This window comes from Lutjanus erythropterus, chromosome 2 (assembly GCF_056507025.1).
Source record: "Lutjanus erythropterus isolate fLutEry1 chromosome 2, fLutEry1.hap2, whole genome shotgun sequence".
NCBI lineage: Eukaryota > Metazoa > Chordata > Actinopteri > Lutjaniformes > Lutjanidae > Lutjanus > Lutjanus erythropterus.
The window spans coordinates 32,715,803-32,735,130 of record NC_139318.1 but is presented as its reverse complement, the minus strand read 5'-3'; the positions used below and the strand labels follow the sequence as shown (position 1 = coordinate 32,735,130).

Here is a 19,328-nt window from a genome sequence, read left to right as displayed (position 1 = left end):
TTTTTGCGTATTTGCTCTCCAGGTACTTAGAAAAAGTGTTTGGTCCCATTTGCCATGTGATGCCTGGTATCATGCTAACTAGCTTCCTGAAAGCGGGCGACTCCACAGTACAAATTGGCTGCATGTCTACAACATACCTTGAAATGGCTTTATCAACTTTTTCCTGGTTAGCAGGAGCAGTCAGTCCCTCGGTTCAAATCCAGCCGCTGTTGCTGAGGTGGTGGAGGTGAAGTGACGTCAGACTCTGGGTCTGTACTCTTAGCTACTAGCTTCGTCGCAGCATGTTGTTTCTGTAGGTGTTTCAATAGGTTTGAATTGCTATTTTGGGCAGCAGATAAGATCTTTGATCCAAGACGCAACTTACATTTAACTAAAACGTTCTTGTCTTTGTGCTCGACAAAGGTAAAGTAGTGAGAATATCTCCATGTAAAGAAACTTGACTTGGGCTCCGCCGCCGACGCCATGATGATACCAGTCTTGTAAACAGACACGCCCACACGGCGTGTCTTCTCCCGTCTCCCCGCTGCCACACACACACACACACACACACGCACACACACACAGAGGAAGATTCAGGACTACAGGGCTCTGGCTGCAGCTCAGTCTCTAGCCGAAACTACACAAAAAATAACGTAAAATAACGGAGTAACGAATCATGTAGTAACGTTAACTGAGTTACTGAATTTAAAAAATAATGCGTTAGATTGGTAGTTACTGCAAAAAAATAACGGCGTTACAGTAACTGTACTGTACTTTGTACTTTGTAACGCGTTAGTCCCAACACATCTCTCTTTATCTTTAAAGGGAGAACCTACTGCGTCTGTTTCTGAGCCTTTGCATGTGTCGTTCACTGTTCTTTATGTGGCAGATCATGTGTACCTTAATTGCAATTCAATTCAGATTGATGCCTTATCTTTAATAGCATCAGACCGCAACAATTTCACCATGGCAATGGCTATAAATAGACAATGTTGCTTTGCTTTTTTTAAAAAAAGGTGCGGGGGATTCGGGGTGCGTCAGCCTGGTCCGGCTGGAGAAGGGGGTGCGTGGCCTCAAGGTCTGAGAACTGCTGTGCTACAGCATCATGTAAGTGAAGGGCATACGACTGTAGCAGAAAAACCTCTGATTTTGAAAACAATCAGTGAAAAAGGTTGTGTTGTTTTACTGTGTATGAACCCAAAATTTCATTTGTAAGAGGAAGAACACAGTCGTTCTTCTTTTAAAAGTTACATAATCTTGCTTCGAGACTAACAAATCACATTTGCATCTCCTATGAAAACACGAGCTTATGTAATATAACAGTGTGCGTGTATTTTAAACACGCAGTTCAAGATCAACAAATTAAGCAAGTTCAAGTTAATATTCAAGAAAATCCGTTTCTCCTATGTCACCAAACATCTCTTCAGATTTTTTTTTTTTTTTAAATCCCCTCACCTTCCCTTTCCACTTTTTCCACTAGAAGTCAGTGACAGCAGATTAAAGGAAATCCTTCAGGTGAGAAACTAGAATTAATCCAGGCTCTGGAGGCTCAGTGTATAAAGCACGAGGAACACTGTGGGGTTTGCAGCACATATACAATCCTTCCTTCTCAATACTCAGTGTTTAAGTATATAATTATCATGAACAGCATGCACTAATTTCATTGTGACTGATTGTTCCATTAAACCTCATTATGTAATTTACAGCTGGGGGGTAGGCACTGAATCAATACACTCTGACAGCTTCCCTAATCAATGTGTGAAACATTTCTACTCATGTACTGACACCTAGTGGTCAGTAAAAGTAAGGCAAAACATCATGTGTAACGTGGAGCATCATACACTTAAATAGGGTGACTGTATAGGACATACAGTGTAATACAACTGTCCTCTATACCATCCATTGATCAATGAACACACTGATTTCATCATAGACAGGATCAATAATTCACTGGAGCTAACAAGGTAGAAGTTCCCAACCCTTCAAAAACACCTTTTAATTTAACTCTTGTGAAAATAAGTCAGATCCGCTTTGGATAAAAGTTTAATTCACAAAAATACATTGACCAATATAATGAAAATGTACTAAAATGTACTTTAATAATCCATAAAAGCTGGAACATCATTGACAGAAAAACACAAGAAGCATTATTAGAGTTGGTTTAGTATAATATATTTCAGCTTCAAGAGACATAGAAATCAATCCTTATTTTTCCCCATATTTCTTCTATAAAAGACCCATTTTTTTCTGAAGCATTATTATGCAAAAAATGGCATTAGAATATATTATGGGAGCTATGAAATCCCAGTGACTGAGTATAAAATTAAGTCACATCAGAGAGAGATATTCGCAGAAGAGAAGTCCATGATGAACAACAGGGCGAACAAAGAAAAAAATATATAATAAAAATAATAATACATATTATAGACCTTGATCTATCATCACTGACATGACAGGCATGGAGAATAGGTGTATGGCTATAAAAAAATTCTCACTTTTCCACTTGATTTCACTTGAAAACATCTACACTTAATAACTGATGCATTTTTTTCATGCTCGTTTTTGAAGAATATTTATAATCATACAACTAAAAAGAGGTCGACTTCCATGTCTTTCAAATACAATATTGATATTGAAAAAGATGAAAAATACTGAATCCAAGTTCTAACTTTTTCCTTCTTTAACGCTGTTATTTTCTTTTTGTTAGACTGTCAAAAAATGAAAATAAGGGGCTGCTCTTTGGCCATGTAGGCGGCTCATGGACACTTTTTTTATAGGTTCAGAGGCTTTTATCATCATCATCATCATCATCATAAGTTTGTGGTGTTTGTTGGTGCAGAAATGGAGACTGTCCATTCAGGGTTCACACTGAAACTGAGACACAGAGGAAGGTCCTCGGAGGCGAGAGACCAGAGTCTTCTCTCTCTCTCTCTTACTGTCTTTCTTTCTCTCGTTATTCTCTCCATCTTTCTCTCTCTCTCTCGTGTAGATCATCCTCGTCTTTGATAGGAGCAGTTCAGTCAGCTGATTCACCGTTTATGGCTGATGGAGGGAGGTGGGGGTGGGGCTGTTGGAATGCTGGCACGTTCCAATCAGGGCAACAGTTCTTCATTACAGCATTTCTGCAAGAGAACGGCACAGTGGATTAAAGTCCTCGTTTCATATCCGGACTTCAGATTCCTAAACATCATCTACAAGTTGTCAGTGCCCTCTGGTGGCAGATCTGTGACATCACATGTGCAGGAGGAGAAAACAGAAATCAAGGGTTTTACAAAAACACTCATTTCTGCTCTTATTTTTTAGAATTAGGTTAAGTTCCATGTATAAATGTTCACAGACATATTTAGACATATTTTTATACCCTAACTTCTATCCATTTTTTATTTATGCTTTGTGACTTGAAATACTCGCTTATTCTTTATATTTTTCTGCTTGCAGCAAACACAAAGGTAAATTCCTTGTATGTGTAAACCTACATTGCAATAAACCTAATTCGGAAACCAAATTATGACTTGAAAGTTGACATACATGTTATTTGCGGCTCACCTATTGCTGGCGCCCTCTTTGTTCAGATTTACACAGCTGCACTGCTTTTAGCTTTGTAATTGAAATAAGTTTGTGTGGTTGGACACTGAGAGCGACTGCAGGGCTGTTCTGTGTTGTCAGGTCACGTCCCCACAGGCCTCAGTTTTTCACCAATGATGGTGGAGCACAGACAAAATAGAAATAGAAGTGAGTACACACATAGTCCTGCAAGTGCATGCCCAGCTGCCTCTGTGACTGAGGGGTTTGCCACTCATTTATAGGGCATGCTACCACCCAACTTGACATTGAGGGCAGTCTGATTGGTCTCAGGGTGGAGCCTAGTAGGGGTAAACCAACCGAACCTTTTTTTTTTGACTTGTGATGGTTACAAAGCATGAGTATCACTGTATTAACAAGATTAACTATGGCTGCATTCCATTTAGATGTTCCATGTCCAGGACCATGCTATTATTCATGGTACTGCAGCTCGCTTGTATGACTAAACTGGGGCATTTAAATGGAATGTAGCAGGGCAGCACAATTAATTGAAATTGTAATATAGCCCAGTGTAATATCCAGAAGCTGCATTTTTTTTGCTAAAGATCCCAACAAATGTCACAACATCATGATTCTAATAGTTTTTTTTTTTTTTCAGTGAAAGTGAAAAATTGTGATGCAAAAATGATCATTCTCACTTATCGAGACACATCACAAATACAGTATCTGCCAGAATAACTGCAAAATATGTTACCGTATTATGGAACCATAATTTACGTCATTGATCACACCTGTGTTTTTGCTGCTGTGATAAGTAAAAATGTGTGTTTTGAAAAAAGGTTACTGTGTAGTCTGCAAGAGAGCTACACGCAAAACTCCCAGCTGGAGCAACAACCAAGTTAACTTCTAGACTTCGAAGTTTAAAAGACACACAAAGCTCAATTACCAAGTCTATAAACTCTAATGGCAAAGTAGCGTATTGTGGTGATAAAACAACATGTGGGCACATCTGACTCAACACTGAGCAGCAGAGTTAAACACTGGGGGGAAAGGCACCTGTCGCTGTAGGAGTCTACAAAATCCAGGTTTAAAAAAAAGTAACTGCAAATCAGAAAAATGCAAATACTAATAAATCACACCTTAAGAATCGATAAACCATCCTATCAGCTATCATCTCCCTGATACTTCCTGTTCCAGTGAGTACACTGACAGCTAAAATCACAGACTGATGGATCATGAGGTCAGCAAGTTGGAACAGGGCCATGTTGTACAGAGTGAAACGTCCCATTAACTCTCTCTGTCCTGTCTGAGGCTGGCACTGTAACCCCTCTTTCTCTCTTACAGTGTATGAACTGGTGTGTTGTGAGCAGTGGAACAGTGAGGCCGTAATCCCGTTAGTGTTGGTTCATTGGGCTGGCCAGCGTGTGAACGAGGTGGGGTGGAGGTGGGAGGGGGGCAGACACCGCCCCGGGGCATGCTGACAGAGGCCCCACTCTCACACACACTGGACTCAGTAACTGACCAACACAGATGGATTCAGACGAGGAACGCAGTGGGTGGTTTAGCGGCCCTGATGTCTGGGCTGGGCACAATGGCACTGTCTGTTTCACTAATCCGCTGTTATCAGTAATATCACAGTTTTATTTCCACATCACACGCTGAAAGTTAAAAGTAACTGAAGGAGGTAGATATAAAATCTCTGCTGCTGGCTGCCCGAAATGTAGAAACAGTGACTGTAAGGCCTTGTGAGAAACTGTTGAAAAACGCTTGTAAAGTGGGTTGTTTAGCTACACCCATTTTAATTTCTCAAACAACAAAGAAGCCCTACTATTGACACCAGACCCACAGTTTTTATGATACATCTGCACAGTTTTAATGGTTACAATTACATCTGCATATTTTCACATTCCACTGGACTAACTCTCAGTGCAGAGGTCTGCAAGCTTGAGTTGATTTGGGCCTTTTTTATTTTTTGACCAGGCTGGGGTCAGACTCGGCTCATTTCTCTCCTTTTATTGTGTCCATATAGGCTATACACAGAGCACACTGTATGAAATATTGTTCTATTGATTATATTCTAAATATTATCCATACACATTTTATTCATGTACATTACAGGCACCAGATCATCATCAGATGTGACAGTTACTGTCAGAGGTAATACACATTGACCATGCAGAGCATCAGGGAGAGGTTGGAGCGTCTGGAGTTCCTATAAGTTTCTGATGCTTACAGAAAAGCTGCATCTTGGAGGAGATTGGATTAAACTTTAAAGAACACGGATGAGGTGCAGTGCAAAGAAAGATAGGTGTGAATCTTTGTTTACTTATTGCTGCAGGATCATGTAGCTTGGCTATATTCTTTACTGCATGGTTATGGTTCTTTGCAAAGGACAGCTGGTATTATTATTTGTGAGCATAAACTTCAGTGGAACTGGTGGGTAAATTTACCTCTACTGTAGGTGTGTGTGAAGGTTTTTGTGCGCATCTGAGAGTGATATTGGTGCCGGGCTTGGGCAAAAGACTTTGTCTTTGGCTTGGGCGGGAGCTTCTGGCCTGCGCAGGGCTCCATCTCAGTTCTACTACGCTGCTGTATTCTTTCATAAGATGCAATTTTGCAGTTTTCTATTGCACTAATTCCTCAATGCTAGCAGACTACAGGTAAAAGGCAGAAGTAATAGTTTCTCTCCTGCAGCAGTGACTAAGTACTAATACATACATACCAGAAATGATACAGGAGATTCAGCAGAAGCAGTTTGGAAGCTGTAAGCTTGCTATATGGAAATGTTAAATGTCGAGAACATAATTATTATGATTATGACAATGTGATACCAAAGTGGTACTGAGAAGAAACTGGATTGATTTTTGCAAATAAAATGATTTGCCCACCCAGATTAAAGGGTCAGCTACAGGAAATAGCCCCTAAACATGGTTGAAAGTCATCTGTGTCTTGCTCCAGGATGTTTCAGCACAGTTGACACCTACAGAAATGACAGCTTATACGGAAGTCCTCCAATTTAAGGACAATGTGTCTCTACTCATTTTTGCCATCCTGCTGCTGCCCATTATTCTCACTGACTAAACGCAGTGGAGGTCAAACTGAGAGCTTCTAAAAATTCAGGCAGAGGCTCCAATTTCATCAACAGACCAAACATATACAGAGTATTGAGGTATTAATATTTGTAACTTTTCAAAAACCAATCCATCAATAATGCTGGCAGGCAGGGCTTGAACTTCACTGTTGAGCTCTTCTCTTTAAATTCTTCAAACAAAGTGGAGTAGAGTGTACATCTGACTGAACACCATGAATGCCTTTGAGGAGGATCTATCCGCCCTCTGTTGCTGCCTTTGACAGTAACCATAGGTAACAGCTATAAACACCTCTGCCTTCAGATGTTGTCAGACAAACACATCCTACATCTACAAGCACAGTGAACTCCTTAGGCTTACACCATCAATGTTTGGAAACACTGACGCCTTACTTAGTAATCTCCATGTGAGGCTGGATGCACATCATGAGATCTCACAAGATTTGCTCAACTGACTGAACCTACACTCATCTATCAAAAGAAACTTTCCACTTCAGGGTGGAAACATTCTTACTGTGAGCATAAACAAACGTAAGTTGGCAAGGGAAGGGTTAACTGGGGTTAAATGTTAGCTGAAGCTCATTATGACCTCTGACTTATGGTGGGATTTTGGTAAAATGTGACCAGCAGCTAAAATTAGACGTGGGCCACATGCTGATTTATACTGCGAGATGATAAAATTTGCGTGCTTGTACCAAGGAAGCTATGTCTTGACTATTTCTGTCGTTAGGAACACAGCTGCAAATCAATAAGCATGACCGCTTTATGGTAATTTTGGCATTACAGGAATCTTGCAAGTATCAAAGTTACTAGATTAACAAAAAATAGACACAGATACTTTGGCTTTTCCTGATTTACTTTTTTTCAGCTGAATCAGATTTGGCCATGACATATGAATATTCAACAATTTTGTCTTTTTTTCAGTTCAGTGTGCCACACTAAATTCCTTCAACAACCTACATGAGTAGGCTGTACTAGTAAGACTCACACCTTTCTTGTTCATCTGTGATATGAAACATCAGATTTTCAGCAAAAGTCAAAGTGTGAGTTCTTCTGCAGTTCAGATATAAACTCCCAGTGCATGAGAGGTGGGTTTTATTTCTTCTCTGAAATTTTGACATTGTCAGCAGCTTCACTCTTTGCAAAGAGTCTGGTTAATAAGTGTCATGTACGTCGCACACTCCATGGTGCACTGTGGTGCTCCATTTCTATCATTCCTCTCCTCTTCCATCACAGTACAGCCTGCCATGCTGTTGCACTGCTCTGTATACACTGTGCAATTGTGACAGCTAATATGAAAATATATTTATGACTCCCAGTATTCATAATTCTTAATTGAAAGGTTGTCATTTATCGGTTTTATCCTGTTACTGGAGTGCACACTGACTAAAACAAAACAAGAAAACAACTGCTAGACTGGAAGAATCTCAGTCGCCTGACAGGTTTGATGATTTGAATCTTCCACTTTCAGGGGCCAGTGCTAATAAACGCTGGTAAAACATACATTTTTAATGGTGTCTCAGCTGAAGTCTACAGAAGATTTACTATATGACAATACACAATGAGATTCCAATATGAAAATAGATGATGCGTGACAGAAAATCTTGTTCATTCTAACAACCTCTAACTAAAATAACAAACAAAATCTTTATGGCAGTTGTAGAAAATGTCCTTATAATTGGAGCAGAAGGAAACCAGTGTTTCCAAAAAGGGCTGAAGGATCATTAGCTCCAATCTTCTGTCAGGCTTCAATCCAAAACCGAGTATGGATGAAGATTAATTATTGCATCACACACAGTAAATGTCAGTAAAGGCCAATCTAAAATTAATAGACTAGTTTGAAGGACTGACAGTAATAAGCAGTCTGGTTTGTTGTGCGTGCCTGTTTTCAGACTTCCTCATTACCAGTATCCGGCCAAACCGTAAAAAAAAAATGCAGTTTTAAAAAATGAAAAAAGAAGAAGCGATTCTGATTTTCCTGGGAAACAGTGTGATGACAGATCAGGATTTCCTCAGACTTAACCAGCTGCTGCAGTCTGCTGAGGTCCATTTTTAAATCCAGCCATCACACTGTGACTCATTCATTCATTCAACGGCAATGAGGATGAAAAATGAAAATGCTAATGAAAGCACTTCACACTTGTGAAGGCTGACCCGGGGGATGTTGGCCAGTCCAGAAACATTTACTGGATCTGTGACTAATCAGCATTAAAAAAAGTTTTTATTGTCACAGGACGATAACTGCAGTCAACTTGCAGAAAGTGAAGAGACATTTCCCACGCAAACAAGTTCCTCTTTCGACTAACAACTATATTTTTAATACAGAGGAATTAGACTGCTATCACTTCTGAAATAAGTATGGACAAAAAACCCCTACTGGTTCCAGTTAGATGAACAAGTGGGATGTCAAATGTTAATGAGGTCTGTTCATTTGGAATTAACTAACCCTGCTGAGGGCGGGGTCTCTGTGGACACAATTCTGGTGGGTTGTGGGTGGTGACCATTAAGATCCCCCCCCCACTCCCCCCCCAAAAAACAATGCATAGACTAACACAAAAACAATCCCTCTCAGTTTGCCTTTAAGTTTCAACAGAAACTTTATTTTTTGTAAATTTTGCAATATTTTCCCACTTTTAGTATCTGTTGCACACCCATCTGCCTGGAGAGGGGGCTCTCTATCTGAATTGCACTTGACACAACCTTCTTTGTGTGCTCAGGTTCTTCTTAAATCCTTTTTGCACTAAGATCATGCAATACTGCTACAACGAAGGCTCATCTGTATGCTAACTTTGTTGTTTTTTTTCACAAGGAACCAAACAACCCCACTGTAATGACACTCCAGTATGTGATTTGAGACATCATGCCGGTGTTGTGGAAACAAAACAGGCATGACATAAGACGACACAGTTGGCGTCTAATGTGACGCCTAAACCGACAAATAAACAAACAGAGAATCTGCAACAATGAAGTTCAACAGGACCATCACCTTGTGTGATGATCAGGGATGGGTATCATGAGGATTTTATTGATACTGATAGTTACTGATACTACTGTCCATAATTTCAAACATCAAAGACATGACATGCAAAGATGTCAAGAGTTTCAACAATCTTTTCAGTAGGGTAACTGGGGTTACGGGTTGTGGTCGTTTCCTGGGCAAAGGGACAGCAGCTTCTCACTAAAATCAGCAACATCTGATTCTGTTTGAATTTTGCCTTTCTAACGAGTTAACATTACATAAACACAGATAGCAGCACAGTTTATATAGGAGCTTATCGATACTGCAGTACTGACAAACAGGGACTGGTACCAATTTAGTAGCAGCCCTTGATACCCATGCCTAGTGATGATCTGTAGGGAGGGATTTCACTCCTGTGTGTGTCTGTTTGGACTCTATCTGCATGGTGCTGTGTCAGCGCTGGACAAAGTGTGTGCTCGTCTCTCTTGCTCTCTGTTTAGAGACACAACTATGCGGAATAAGAGAATATAACACAATCCAAACAGCAGCAAATGTGTAACACAACAGCGCCATTCTTGTTCTGCCAGCGCTCCCTTTTACACTTCGATTCGGCTCTGCTACTACTCCGTTGGCGGATCAGAGGCAGAACAACAATGCCCCCCCAAAGCGTGTTTGTAACTTTTATACATAACAGGGAGGCGGAATAACAGAGCAACATTCCCACCTTGAGCAGAGTGCAAAAAAGGAGAATAACCACTGTTCATGTGATGTAATATCAGGCTATTCAGATAAATCTGACTTGACTTCGCTGCAGGCAAACAAACTCATAACATACTGTGACGAATGATAAACTGCACCTGATGTAAGCAGCATCATCTAAGATGACATAGAGCCATATTATGTAACACTAATTAACCTTACAGCTGGCCTATGCATCATGACCTCATGAACATGTCAGCTACTGGGCCTTTATGACTCACACGTGTTATGAAATTATAGACAGACACACCTGGCTCAGAGCTGCTGCAGGGGCTGGAGGGGGTCTTTAAAGCAGGACACAGTTGGATTTCTTTTTCGCCTTCTTCTTTTCCACTGGCGTTTTCCTATTTATCTGTCTGACCAGGTCATAGAAGATCTAAGAGACACACAACAAAGAGAAAACAAAAACCGTGGTCAGTGATTCAACCGCAGTAAAACCATCTAACCTCAAACACACTGTGGCAATCACTGGAAGTCACATCACTAAATGGATTGATGTCACCGTTAACACACAGCAGGTTTAACAAGGGTATAGCAGGTTTAATCCAGTTGAGCTCATTACTACCTGCATGTTCCACGAAGAAAAAATGGTGGACAAAGGTCGGTTCGCTGGATAGGACCAATATTCCAAGAATCTTGAACAGAACTGGTTCAAGAACCAAAACTGATTTGGTGGACAAACGTAATGTGTGTACTCACATCGAGGACGTTGATCTTTGACTTAGCAGAGGACTCTAAAAAGGCACAGTGGTTCCACTGTCTGGCCAGGTTCTGGCCCTGTTCCTTCCCCACCACACGCTCATCCTCCAAGTCACACTTGTTCCCCACCAGGATCATCGGCACCTGTGGAAAAGCAAAAGAAAATAAGTATGAATGCCTTTGAGGCAAGTTCATGATTTGTAATTTGGTGTTAGGCAACCCTGTTGCTGCTGTGTAAAATGTAAATAAAAACAGAATAAAATCATTTCCATATGAACTGTGTGAAACTCAAAGGCTATTACTGCATGGGGTCAAGAAAAATTCATAAACAGAGTAATGACTCTCGCTTGTGAACAATCAAGCTTTACAAGGATGTTCCTCTCAAACCCAATCATGATACTATTGCCTGTTAATAAATCATTTGTTTACCTGTGAAATGTTCATAACAGGTGTTTTTTTTTTTTTTTTTTTTTTTTTGAAAATTTCCCTCTTTTGTTTGAATCATGTTGTATCAAATTCAGAATAAGCAGTTCAATTAGATTAATGAGGTAAAACATATGGTCTCTGTACAGTTTTTTCATAAAGTATTTGTCAAAAAGAATTTGCAACTTCATATTTATTATTTAGGTTTTACACATTGTCCCAACTTTTTTGGAATCTGGGCTGTTTATAACACTGCGGCAAAATGAATACATCAAATGCACAATTGTCAACACCTAAAAGAGAAACAAAAGATTTGACGCAATGAAATATCGAAATAATCAAGCACAGATGTGTCTGACATTCAGGAAGCCCATTAAAATAAACAGAGAAGAGGGGGTAAGTAAAGAGGAAAATTTGGTAAAAGAAAAATATTTTTAAAATGTGGGGGGTTTAGAGAGGAAAGTGAAACTGGAGATGGAACTGAAGAGATCAGAACAATGCTGGTGTGACTGTGTAAGTTATGAGAAGATATCATTTGAAATGTATTTGTTACTAGCACCAACACGATACCAAAGTTTCAGGACAAATTCCAAAATCGTACATTTTAGATATAACTTTGAACACATGAAAACCCAAATACATGAGTGCATGTTTGCATTTGTTTTAAATGTGTATTTTGAATTTATGCAGAAAATACAGTGGAAATGCCAAATGCCAAATGAAGCAATGCTTGCAATGCTTGGGTGGGATGGAAAAGGTTGTATATCAAAGAGGAGATCAGATTTGAATAAACTGACTACTGTACTTACGATATACTTATAAGCATTGAATGCCATCTTGCTGCTATTCATCTCCACTTGCCTCTACATATGCAATATAAAAAATGTTCCTATAGGTTGCAGCCTACCCTTTTAAAAGTACAACAACAAACTTTACCCTGCAGACCCAGCACTACTCAGCGCACTGGTAACATTAAAGTCTGTGAGGGTTCAAGGGTGGATATCGGGACTGAGAGGTAGTGAGAGCAACAGCTGGACAACATTTAACAATAAATCCTTTGCTAATGTGCATCCTCAAAGTACAAGAGTTGATACATGATTATTAACAGCTGAGAAGTCTATTCATTTCAGTTTGACGCCTGGACTGGAAGGACACAAAGAGGATCAAGAAAATCAATTAATTCCTGTGGGAAGGCAAAAAAAAGTCATTAAGGTTACACAACAGAGCGATTAAAAAAAAATCAATATGAACTAGCCATGCATGCAGCTTCTTTTGGTTGTATTTATTTTCCTGAGACTAAGAACGCAACTATAGAGAACAGAACCTAATACAAAGTGCAGCTGGTTTTAGAACCTCCAAAATAGCCAACACTTCTTCTTTTGTGCCCACGAGTCAGATGTTTTAACAGCCAAGGTCAAAAAAACAAAAACTCTCTGAGGAAGAAGAGAGAATATTCTGGGCAAAAACTTCAGCCTCCAACTGTCACAGTGGGCAGAGCCGGAGCAGCCAGGGTGTCGGGATGCGTCTCATCCTGCCTGCTGTTTCCTGACCGGCTATCTAGGGAGCACGCTGGCCCGGAGGAAGTCATGGCAGCCCCGCCCAGCCGTGATAACATCGCTTTCCTTCCTGAATGTTTTCGAAACATTTCAGCTGGATTCCATGCTCCGTCTGCTTTCTGGAATTACATGATAGTGCGCGGCTGTTTGTTTGTGTGTGCAAGTGTGTGTGCTTGAGTTCATTTGGTATGCAGTGTAATTTCACATAAACTTACATAAACTTCTCTTTAATGGACCGCCAAGTGTAAAAACTGTATGACAACAGGAAAAGGTTCAAGATTCAAGCAGGGTGTTTATGTACTTGCAAGTTAAATATAAGACTTTTTAATGCCACTGTTTAATTAAATTTAAAGGAGAAATCTGTAACAATTGTAGTGAAGTAGTGAGCTGGAGCTATAGATGCTATATTAAATAGGTTGAAATCCTATTTAACATATGATCTATGGTTAAAGCCAAATATCCCGGATATGACTTCTTATAACTCAAACAGACACTGACGCATTCAGTGAAAATTCATCATGAATTTGAACTTCAATTAAGAGGAAACTGGCAATCAATGACAAGAGTTACGAGAAATTTGTGTTGTCAGAGAAGTGAAAATTTAAACTTAACCCATTTCCTTAATCTCTGATGACATATGGTCATTTTATGATTTATTAAAGACTGCAGATTTCTCTTTTAAGCCAGATTTTACAATAAAACTAAGCATCAAACATGAAAATACAAGAATATTTTTTAGCAAAAACCTAAAAGACTAACAGGATAAGAGAGGCATTAGAGAGGCAACTCTGGCAGTTGGGAGTGAATTTTAGACAATTTGAGTCCACGCTGGCAGCATTTTATCTAAATGTCTAAGATCTTCCAAGAGAGAATTTGTGACTATTCAATACCTTTGAAGGCCTTTTAATAGTAAATGTGAATTGTGCACTAATAATTTAATAGTACAATACACTGACAAAATTACTACATTTATTTATACTGTGCATTTCAGCCAACCTATACTCTTATTAATAATACTCTTGCATCTTATTATATCAGTCATCTTCAGCATTATTTGTTTGCACTGTTTGTGTACCACTGCTGTATATATTGTTGTATATATATTTTTTTACATTTTTTACACACATTTTTTAAATACTGTTGTATATACTTGTATAATACACATTTTTTATATACTTATCATTTCTATTTTGTTAACATTTCTATATGCTTATATGTACTTAGTATACTTAGATATATATTTCTTCACAGTGATCAATAAAGTTTTTCTTTCATAAATAGACACTTTAAGACTTTTTTTTTTTTTAAAAGGTCCTTTAGTCAACCCTGTCAAGTTTGAGGAAGTGCTCAGCATTTTGTTTTAGCTTCACAGGATATGTGTGTTTGTTGTGCAGCTTAGTGAACAAGATACATAATCAACTAGTGGAAAATTTTGCATGTAGCACAACAGGCGCCAATAATAAATCAGCTGGGGAAATCTATTTGTGGTGGGCCTGCAACAAATAAATCCATGCATGGGAAATCCTGCAGTCGCTCCCTTCTCCTGGTCTCAGAAATGGCCCCCAGACGTGTCTTTAGGATCTGGAAAAACTGGATATTTGTAAGCAATATGGTCATACCCTGACATGCACTAACTTGCTCAAAACTTCCTTTATCCCCCACCCAGAAGACTAATTTTCAGAGGTCGTTTTTGACAGCGGTATGGCCACGTTCCTGCAGAAAATGTAATACTTTTGAAGGCATAGGATGATTATTCCAGGCCCTTTTTTCTTCTTTTCTCTCTCTGGGCTGTGAGGCAGACGACAGGAAACTGTGATGTTTAGATTAACCCCATGGAGGTTGCTGCTTGATGTTTGATATCCAAACAAGCCCCCTCGCACTGGCCTGCTGAACGACATTTCTCCCAAGGGGTCCTGGGAGAACCAGCGGTATGCCCTCCTAACAAAAACTAACTGAGCTGAGCTGGGATGAAAAGGATGGAGAGAAAGAGTGGGATGGTAGGAGGGATGGAGGTATGCAGGGAAGAAAAAAAATGTTCAGTGTCAGCATTAGCCTCCTGGAAGAATCCACGCAGGCCACAGAGAATCTGTTCAGACGTTGTTAACATGCTACAGACAGGTCCTGTCCCGCCCACAAGGCATGCAAGAGATTGTATTGTGGGTAACACAGAACAGTATAGAGTAGCTTAAATGAATGGACCCAGTCGTTCCAAACTGAGAGGTGAGTCACAAGCATGGAGTCAGGCATTAGTACCATCCGAGTCACACAAGCAAGAGACGGAGATGGCCCGGAAAAGTCATAAGACCTCTCTTACATAAGAAGTGTGGAAGGAAGTAAGGGAAGTGAGCTTTTAATACACTGGTGGTGACTGCTTACTTACTTTATTCTTCACTCTTAACGACTTTTTTTTTAAGGAGATGGAATTTTTGGTCCTGCTGTGTTCAATGCACAGTCATTAAAGGGATTTTTAATTGAGCTTGGCGATATTAAAGCACGTCTGTGCATTTTGCCAGTTTTGCAGTAAATGGTGCGCGGAAGAGCTGAGAATGAGAACAGCTGTAGCAGCAACTAGAATCTCTGCTTTAGCTCTAAAGCTTTCTCCAAATAACAAATCTGTCCTCATGGATGAATAAAAAGAAAACATGTTAAGCATTTCCTTTGGTCGTGCATTCCTGCATGGGGCAAAGAAAGATAAACAGATGTCATGGTCATCAGAGGTAAAGGCTTAAATCACCGGTGGACTGATAGCTGACAGAGTGGCCATAATAGCCAGATAAGCACAAACGTTAAAGGGATAGTTTGGGCTATTTGAAGTGGGGTTGTGTGAGGTACTTATCCATTGTCAGTGTATTGCCCACAGTAGATGGCAGTTGGCAACACCCCCCAGTTTGGAAAAGCAGAGAGGAGTGCCAGCACAGTACCAGCAACAAAATGTATTTTAGCCACTTAAAAAAGAATATTTAAAAAAAAAAAAGACAAAAAAAAGAATATTATGAATAGAATATAGAATATTTTCACCACTTTTCCTTGACATCAAACAGCTTTTCCATAGGAAACTAAGCTAAAAAAAAAAAGAATAAAACTATTTGAATAATTGATTAATGGTTCAAATAATTTTTCATGGAAAAAAGCCTCTAAAACAGAGATTTCCTGCTTTTCTCAATTTATTATCCTATTAAGCTGAATATGAAACAAGACAGTGGACACTGGACTATGGGAAACTGCGATGAACCCTGACATTTTATAAACACTGCAGCTCTAAACTAAACATGCCAATTGATTTCAACCTTTGTTGGTATTTGATAATCGCTAATACATAAAACAATTTGTACAGGGGCAAGTAAAAACTGACTCTGGGCAAGGAGATTTCTGCTTGATGAGGCAAGTGAAACAAAACATTAACATAGAACCCTGTATCCCTTTAAGACCAGGGATATATTCAGAGGGAGCACAGTTTTTAAGAGAAGAAAAGGGACCTCGACTGTTTTCTTGCACGTTGAGGAGCCACTGATCCTGCAATCCATCTGTTAGCCTGAGGCTAACCTCAGCTCCCAAACCACGGCGGCTCTAATGAAGCACCACAGCCCCACGATCCAGTGTGTTTTTGATGAGCTGAGGCTTTCCTTGCACATCATCCCTGACAGTCCAATCACCCACACAGAGTGCCAGACCACAGTCAGACCACAGGGCAGGCCATAGAGAAAGAAGAGGGGGGGCACAGAGCAACAGGCGCTGAAAAGGCCAGTCAAAACAGAGAGGGGTACAACTGGCACAGATACAGAAAGGAGGAGGACTAATAGAACATGTTACAGAACATGAATAAAACTTCTGCAACAGGCTGCTGCAGAGGGGCTTTACACATGGTTGACAAGGAACATAGAGAGAGAGGGAAGAACAGAGAGAGGGTTATGGTAACATTCATTCCCTCCAGAGATCACCAAAAAAGGGCATCTTAGATCCTGCTGACGCACTATCTGCCCCACCAGAGAGGGGATAGAGGGCTTACTCACTCCACAGCCTCACAATTTACCAGAGATACAGAAAAATGGAAATGTGTTCCTCGCAAACATCAGGAAAATAATAAGATGACACATCCTCTTTTTATTTGTACTGTTACGGATCCAGACTAGGAGGGGAAAACCACATTGTGAGTAGAAAAAGCAAAACTCGGAGCTGGACATCCCCTAGTGAGACAACTTTGTATTGGACTCTTAGCGAAGTGGGGGCTGTGTGTCCATGTTAAACACAGATGTAGCAATCTAACCACAGGGACCTGCATCATGCTAGGTACAGTTTCACTTAGTGGTGTCTCATTGTTTTCAGTCTACTGACAACATAGAAATAACAGAGACACAACCTGCATTATGTCGAGGTAATACAAATGTGTAATTACTGGCATAAGATGCAGGGATTACTGTGTTGAATGGTATCCATAGCAACAGTGCAATCTGGTTCTGAACAATGTAGGCGGCTGAGAACACGGAAGTAGGGCGCTTTTAACTTATCTGCACTATTTTCTACTATCTGAGTTTTTACAGCCCATTCGAACATGATATGGAATGAAAATATGAAATAAAATAATGTAATAAAATAAGAAAAAGGTCAGTGAAGCCCAAGTGTGCATACTGTATACTCACATCCTCTGTGTCCTTTACTCGTAGAATCTGTTCTCTCAGGTCCTGGAGGTCGTTGAAGGTGGACTGTGCTGTGATGGAGTATACCAGGGCGAAGCCTTGGCCGTTCTTCATGTACAAGTCCCTCATTGCTGTGAACTGCTCCTACACAGCAGGAAAATACAAGAGAGGAAAGGCAATGAGCTCTGTCATATGTTCTCTGATATCTTAAATTCTGTTAAACACTTAAAATCAAAAGTCAGCTGCATAGAACAGGTTTAAACACACTGGTGTGACCTGTGCAGTGGAACTACAGGATCTCAGTTACGTTTTTCCACAGCACACTCACACCACTGTGCAGTGTGGGCAGACCATCAGCACCCTTACATGAACATGTATGTTGCTTGTGCACCACCAACATACATACAATTACCGTACCCACACTCTTCTAGCATACTTGTGATGGACAAAAAGACAAGAGTTGACTCCTACATGAACAAGGCTACCAGTCTACAGCCATGCCAGCAGCTCTGTGAGGCAGTGCTTAGCTTTGAGCTGAATGCTAGTGTCAGCATGCTAACATGCTCATAATGACAATGCTAACATGCTTATGTTTAATATTTACCACATTGTGTGTTAGCATGCTAACATTTACTAATAAGGACTAAACACAAAGTACAGCTGAGGCTGGTATGAATGTCAGTAGTTTTGCTGTTATTTGGTCACAATGTTTTGGACTAATTTTTTTTTTTTTATTTTCTTATGATGATGCTAGATGAACTGTTAAGGGATCGATTAATAATTTAACTGATCCCCTAACAGGAACATGAATGTTGGCACCAAATATCATAGCAATCCATCCAATAGAAGTCGAGACGTTTCACTCAAAACCACAAATGTCAACCTCATGGTGGCGCTAGAGAAAAAGTCAGGGGATCAACAAAGTCAGTAGGCTTTAGTTTCTGAGGAACATGAATGCCACAGGCTGGAGATAAGCTTGCTTTTTAACCATGTGTTTGCTTAGTGTTATTTTCTAAGAATGAACACAACAGGGCTGGGTATCGGCATTCAATACCTTTAAGGTATCAATTGAAATAATTCAGTAACTTTTCCAGTCAAACGATACCTGCATTGAATCATTTTGGTGCTCAAATCATAAAAAAAATTATATTTGTATCATTTGGCTCATAGTCAATCACTGCAACCACCAACAACCTTAAAGAAGAGTAAAGCAGAACCTCCAACAAAAGGTATTGAATGAAGTACTCCATTGGTATCTGTATCACTTTAAGGGTGCTGGTATTGTAATTTTTTAAATGATACCCAGCCCTTGTACATAATCATTGCTTTAAACATACACAAGATATGTCAGATAGCCATGATGCATATGCAAACATGTAGTTAAAAGGAAGTATGTTTCCAGGCATAAAGGGGCAGTTCACCCCACAATTGAAAGAAAAAGATATTTTTCCTCTTACATGTAGTGCCATTGAACCATCTACATTGTTTTGGTGGGAGTTGCCGAGCTTTGAAAATACTGCCCGTAGAGATGTTTGCCTTCTCTCCGAGATAACAGAACTAAATGGTGCTCGGCTCGTGGTGCTCAAAGCACAAAAAAACATTTGAAAAACTCAACAGCAATGTCTCTTTCCAGAAATCATGACCTAGTTACTAAAGGTAATCCAAAGACCTTATTGTGAGCAGTTTCCTGTGGGAAGTATTTTCTTTCT

The 19,328-nt window shown here is 39.8% G+C and overlaps 1 protein-coding gene across 4 annotated transcripts in view; it reads right to left on the bottom strand.

Moving 5' to 3' along the window:
- Positions 1 to 2,004: 2,004 nt before the first annotated feature.
- LOC146331975 (ras-related protein Rap-1A-like) overlaps positions 2,005 to 19,328 on the bottom strand; it is a 29,305-nt gene continuing 11,981 nt past the window's right edge. For all 4 annotated transcript variants that reach the window (XM_084737600.1, XM_084737607.1, XM_084737624.1 and 1 more), the window contains exons 5-8: positions 17,623 to 17,763; positions 11,007 to 11,150; positions 10,558 to 10,683; positions 2,005 to 3,101 (exon numbers count right to left, since the gene is read on the bottom strand). In XM_084737600.1, coding sequence (XP_084593726.1) covers positions 10,594 to 10,683; positions 11,007 to 11,150; positions 17,623 to 17,763 — 375 coding nt within the window. In that variant the 3' untranslated portion in view covers positions 2,005 to 3,101; positions 10,558 to 10,593. The remainder of the gene's footprint in view (positions 3,102 to 10,557; positions 10,684 to 11,006; positions 11,151 to 17,622; positions 17,764 to 19,328) is intronic.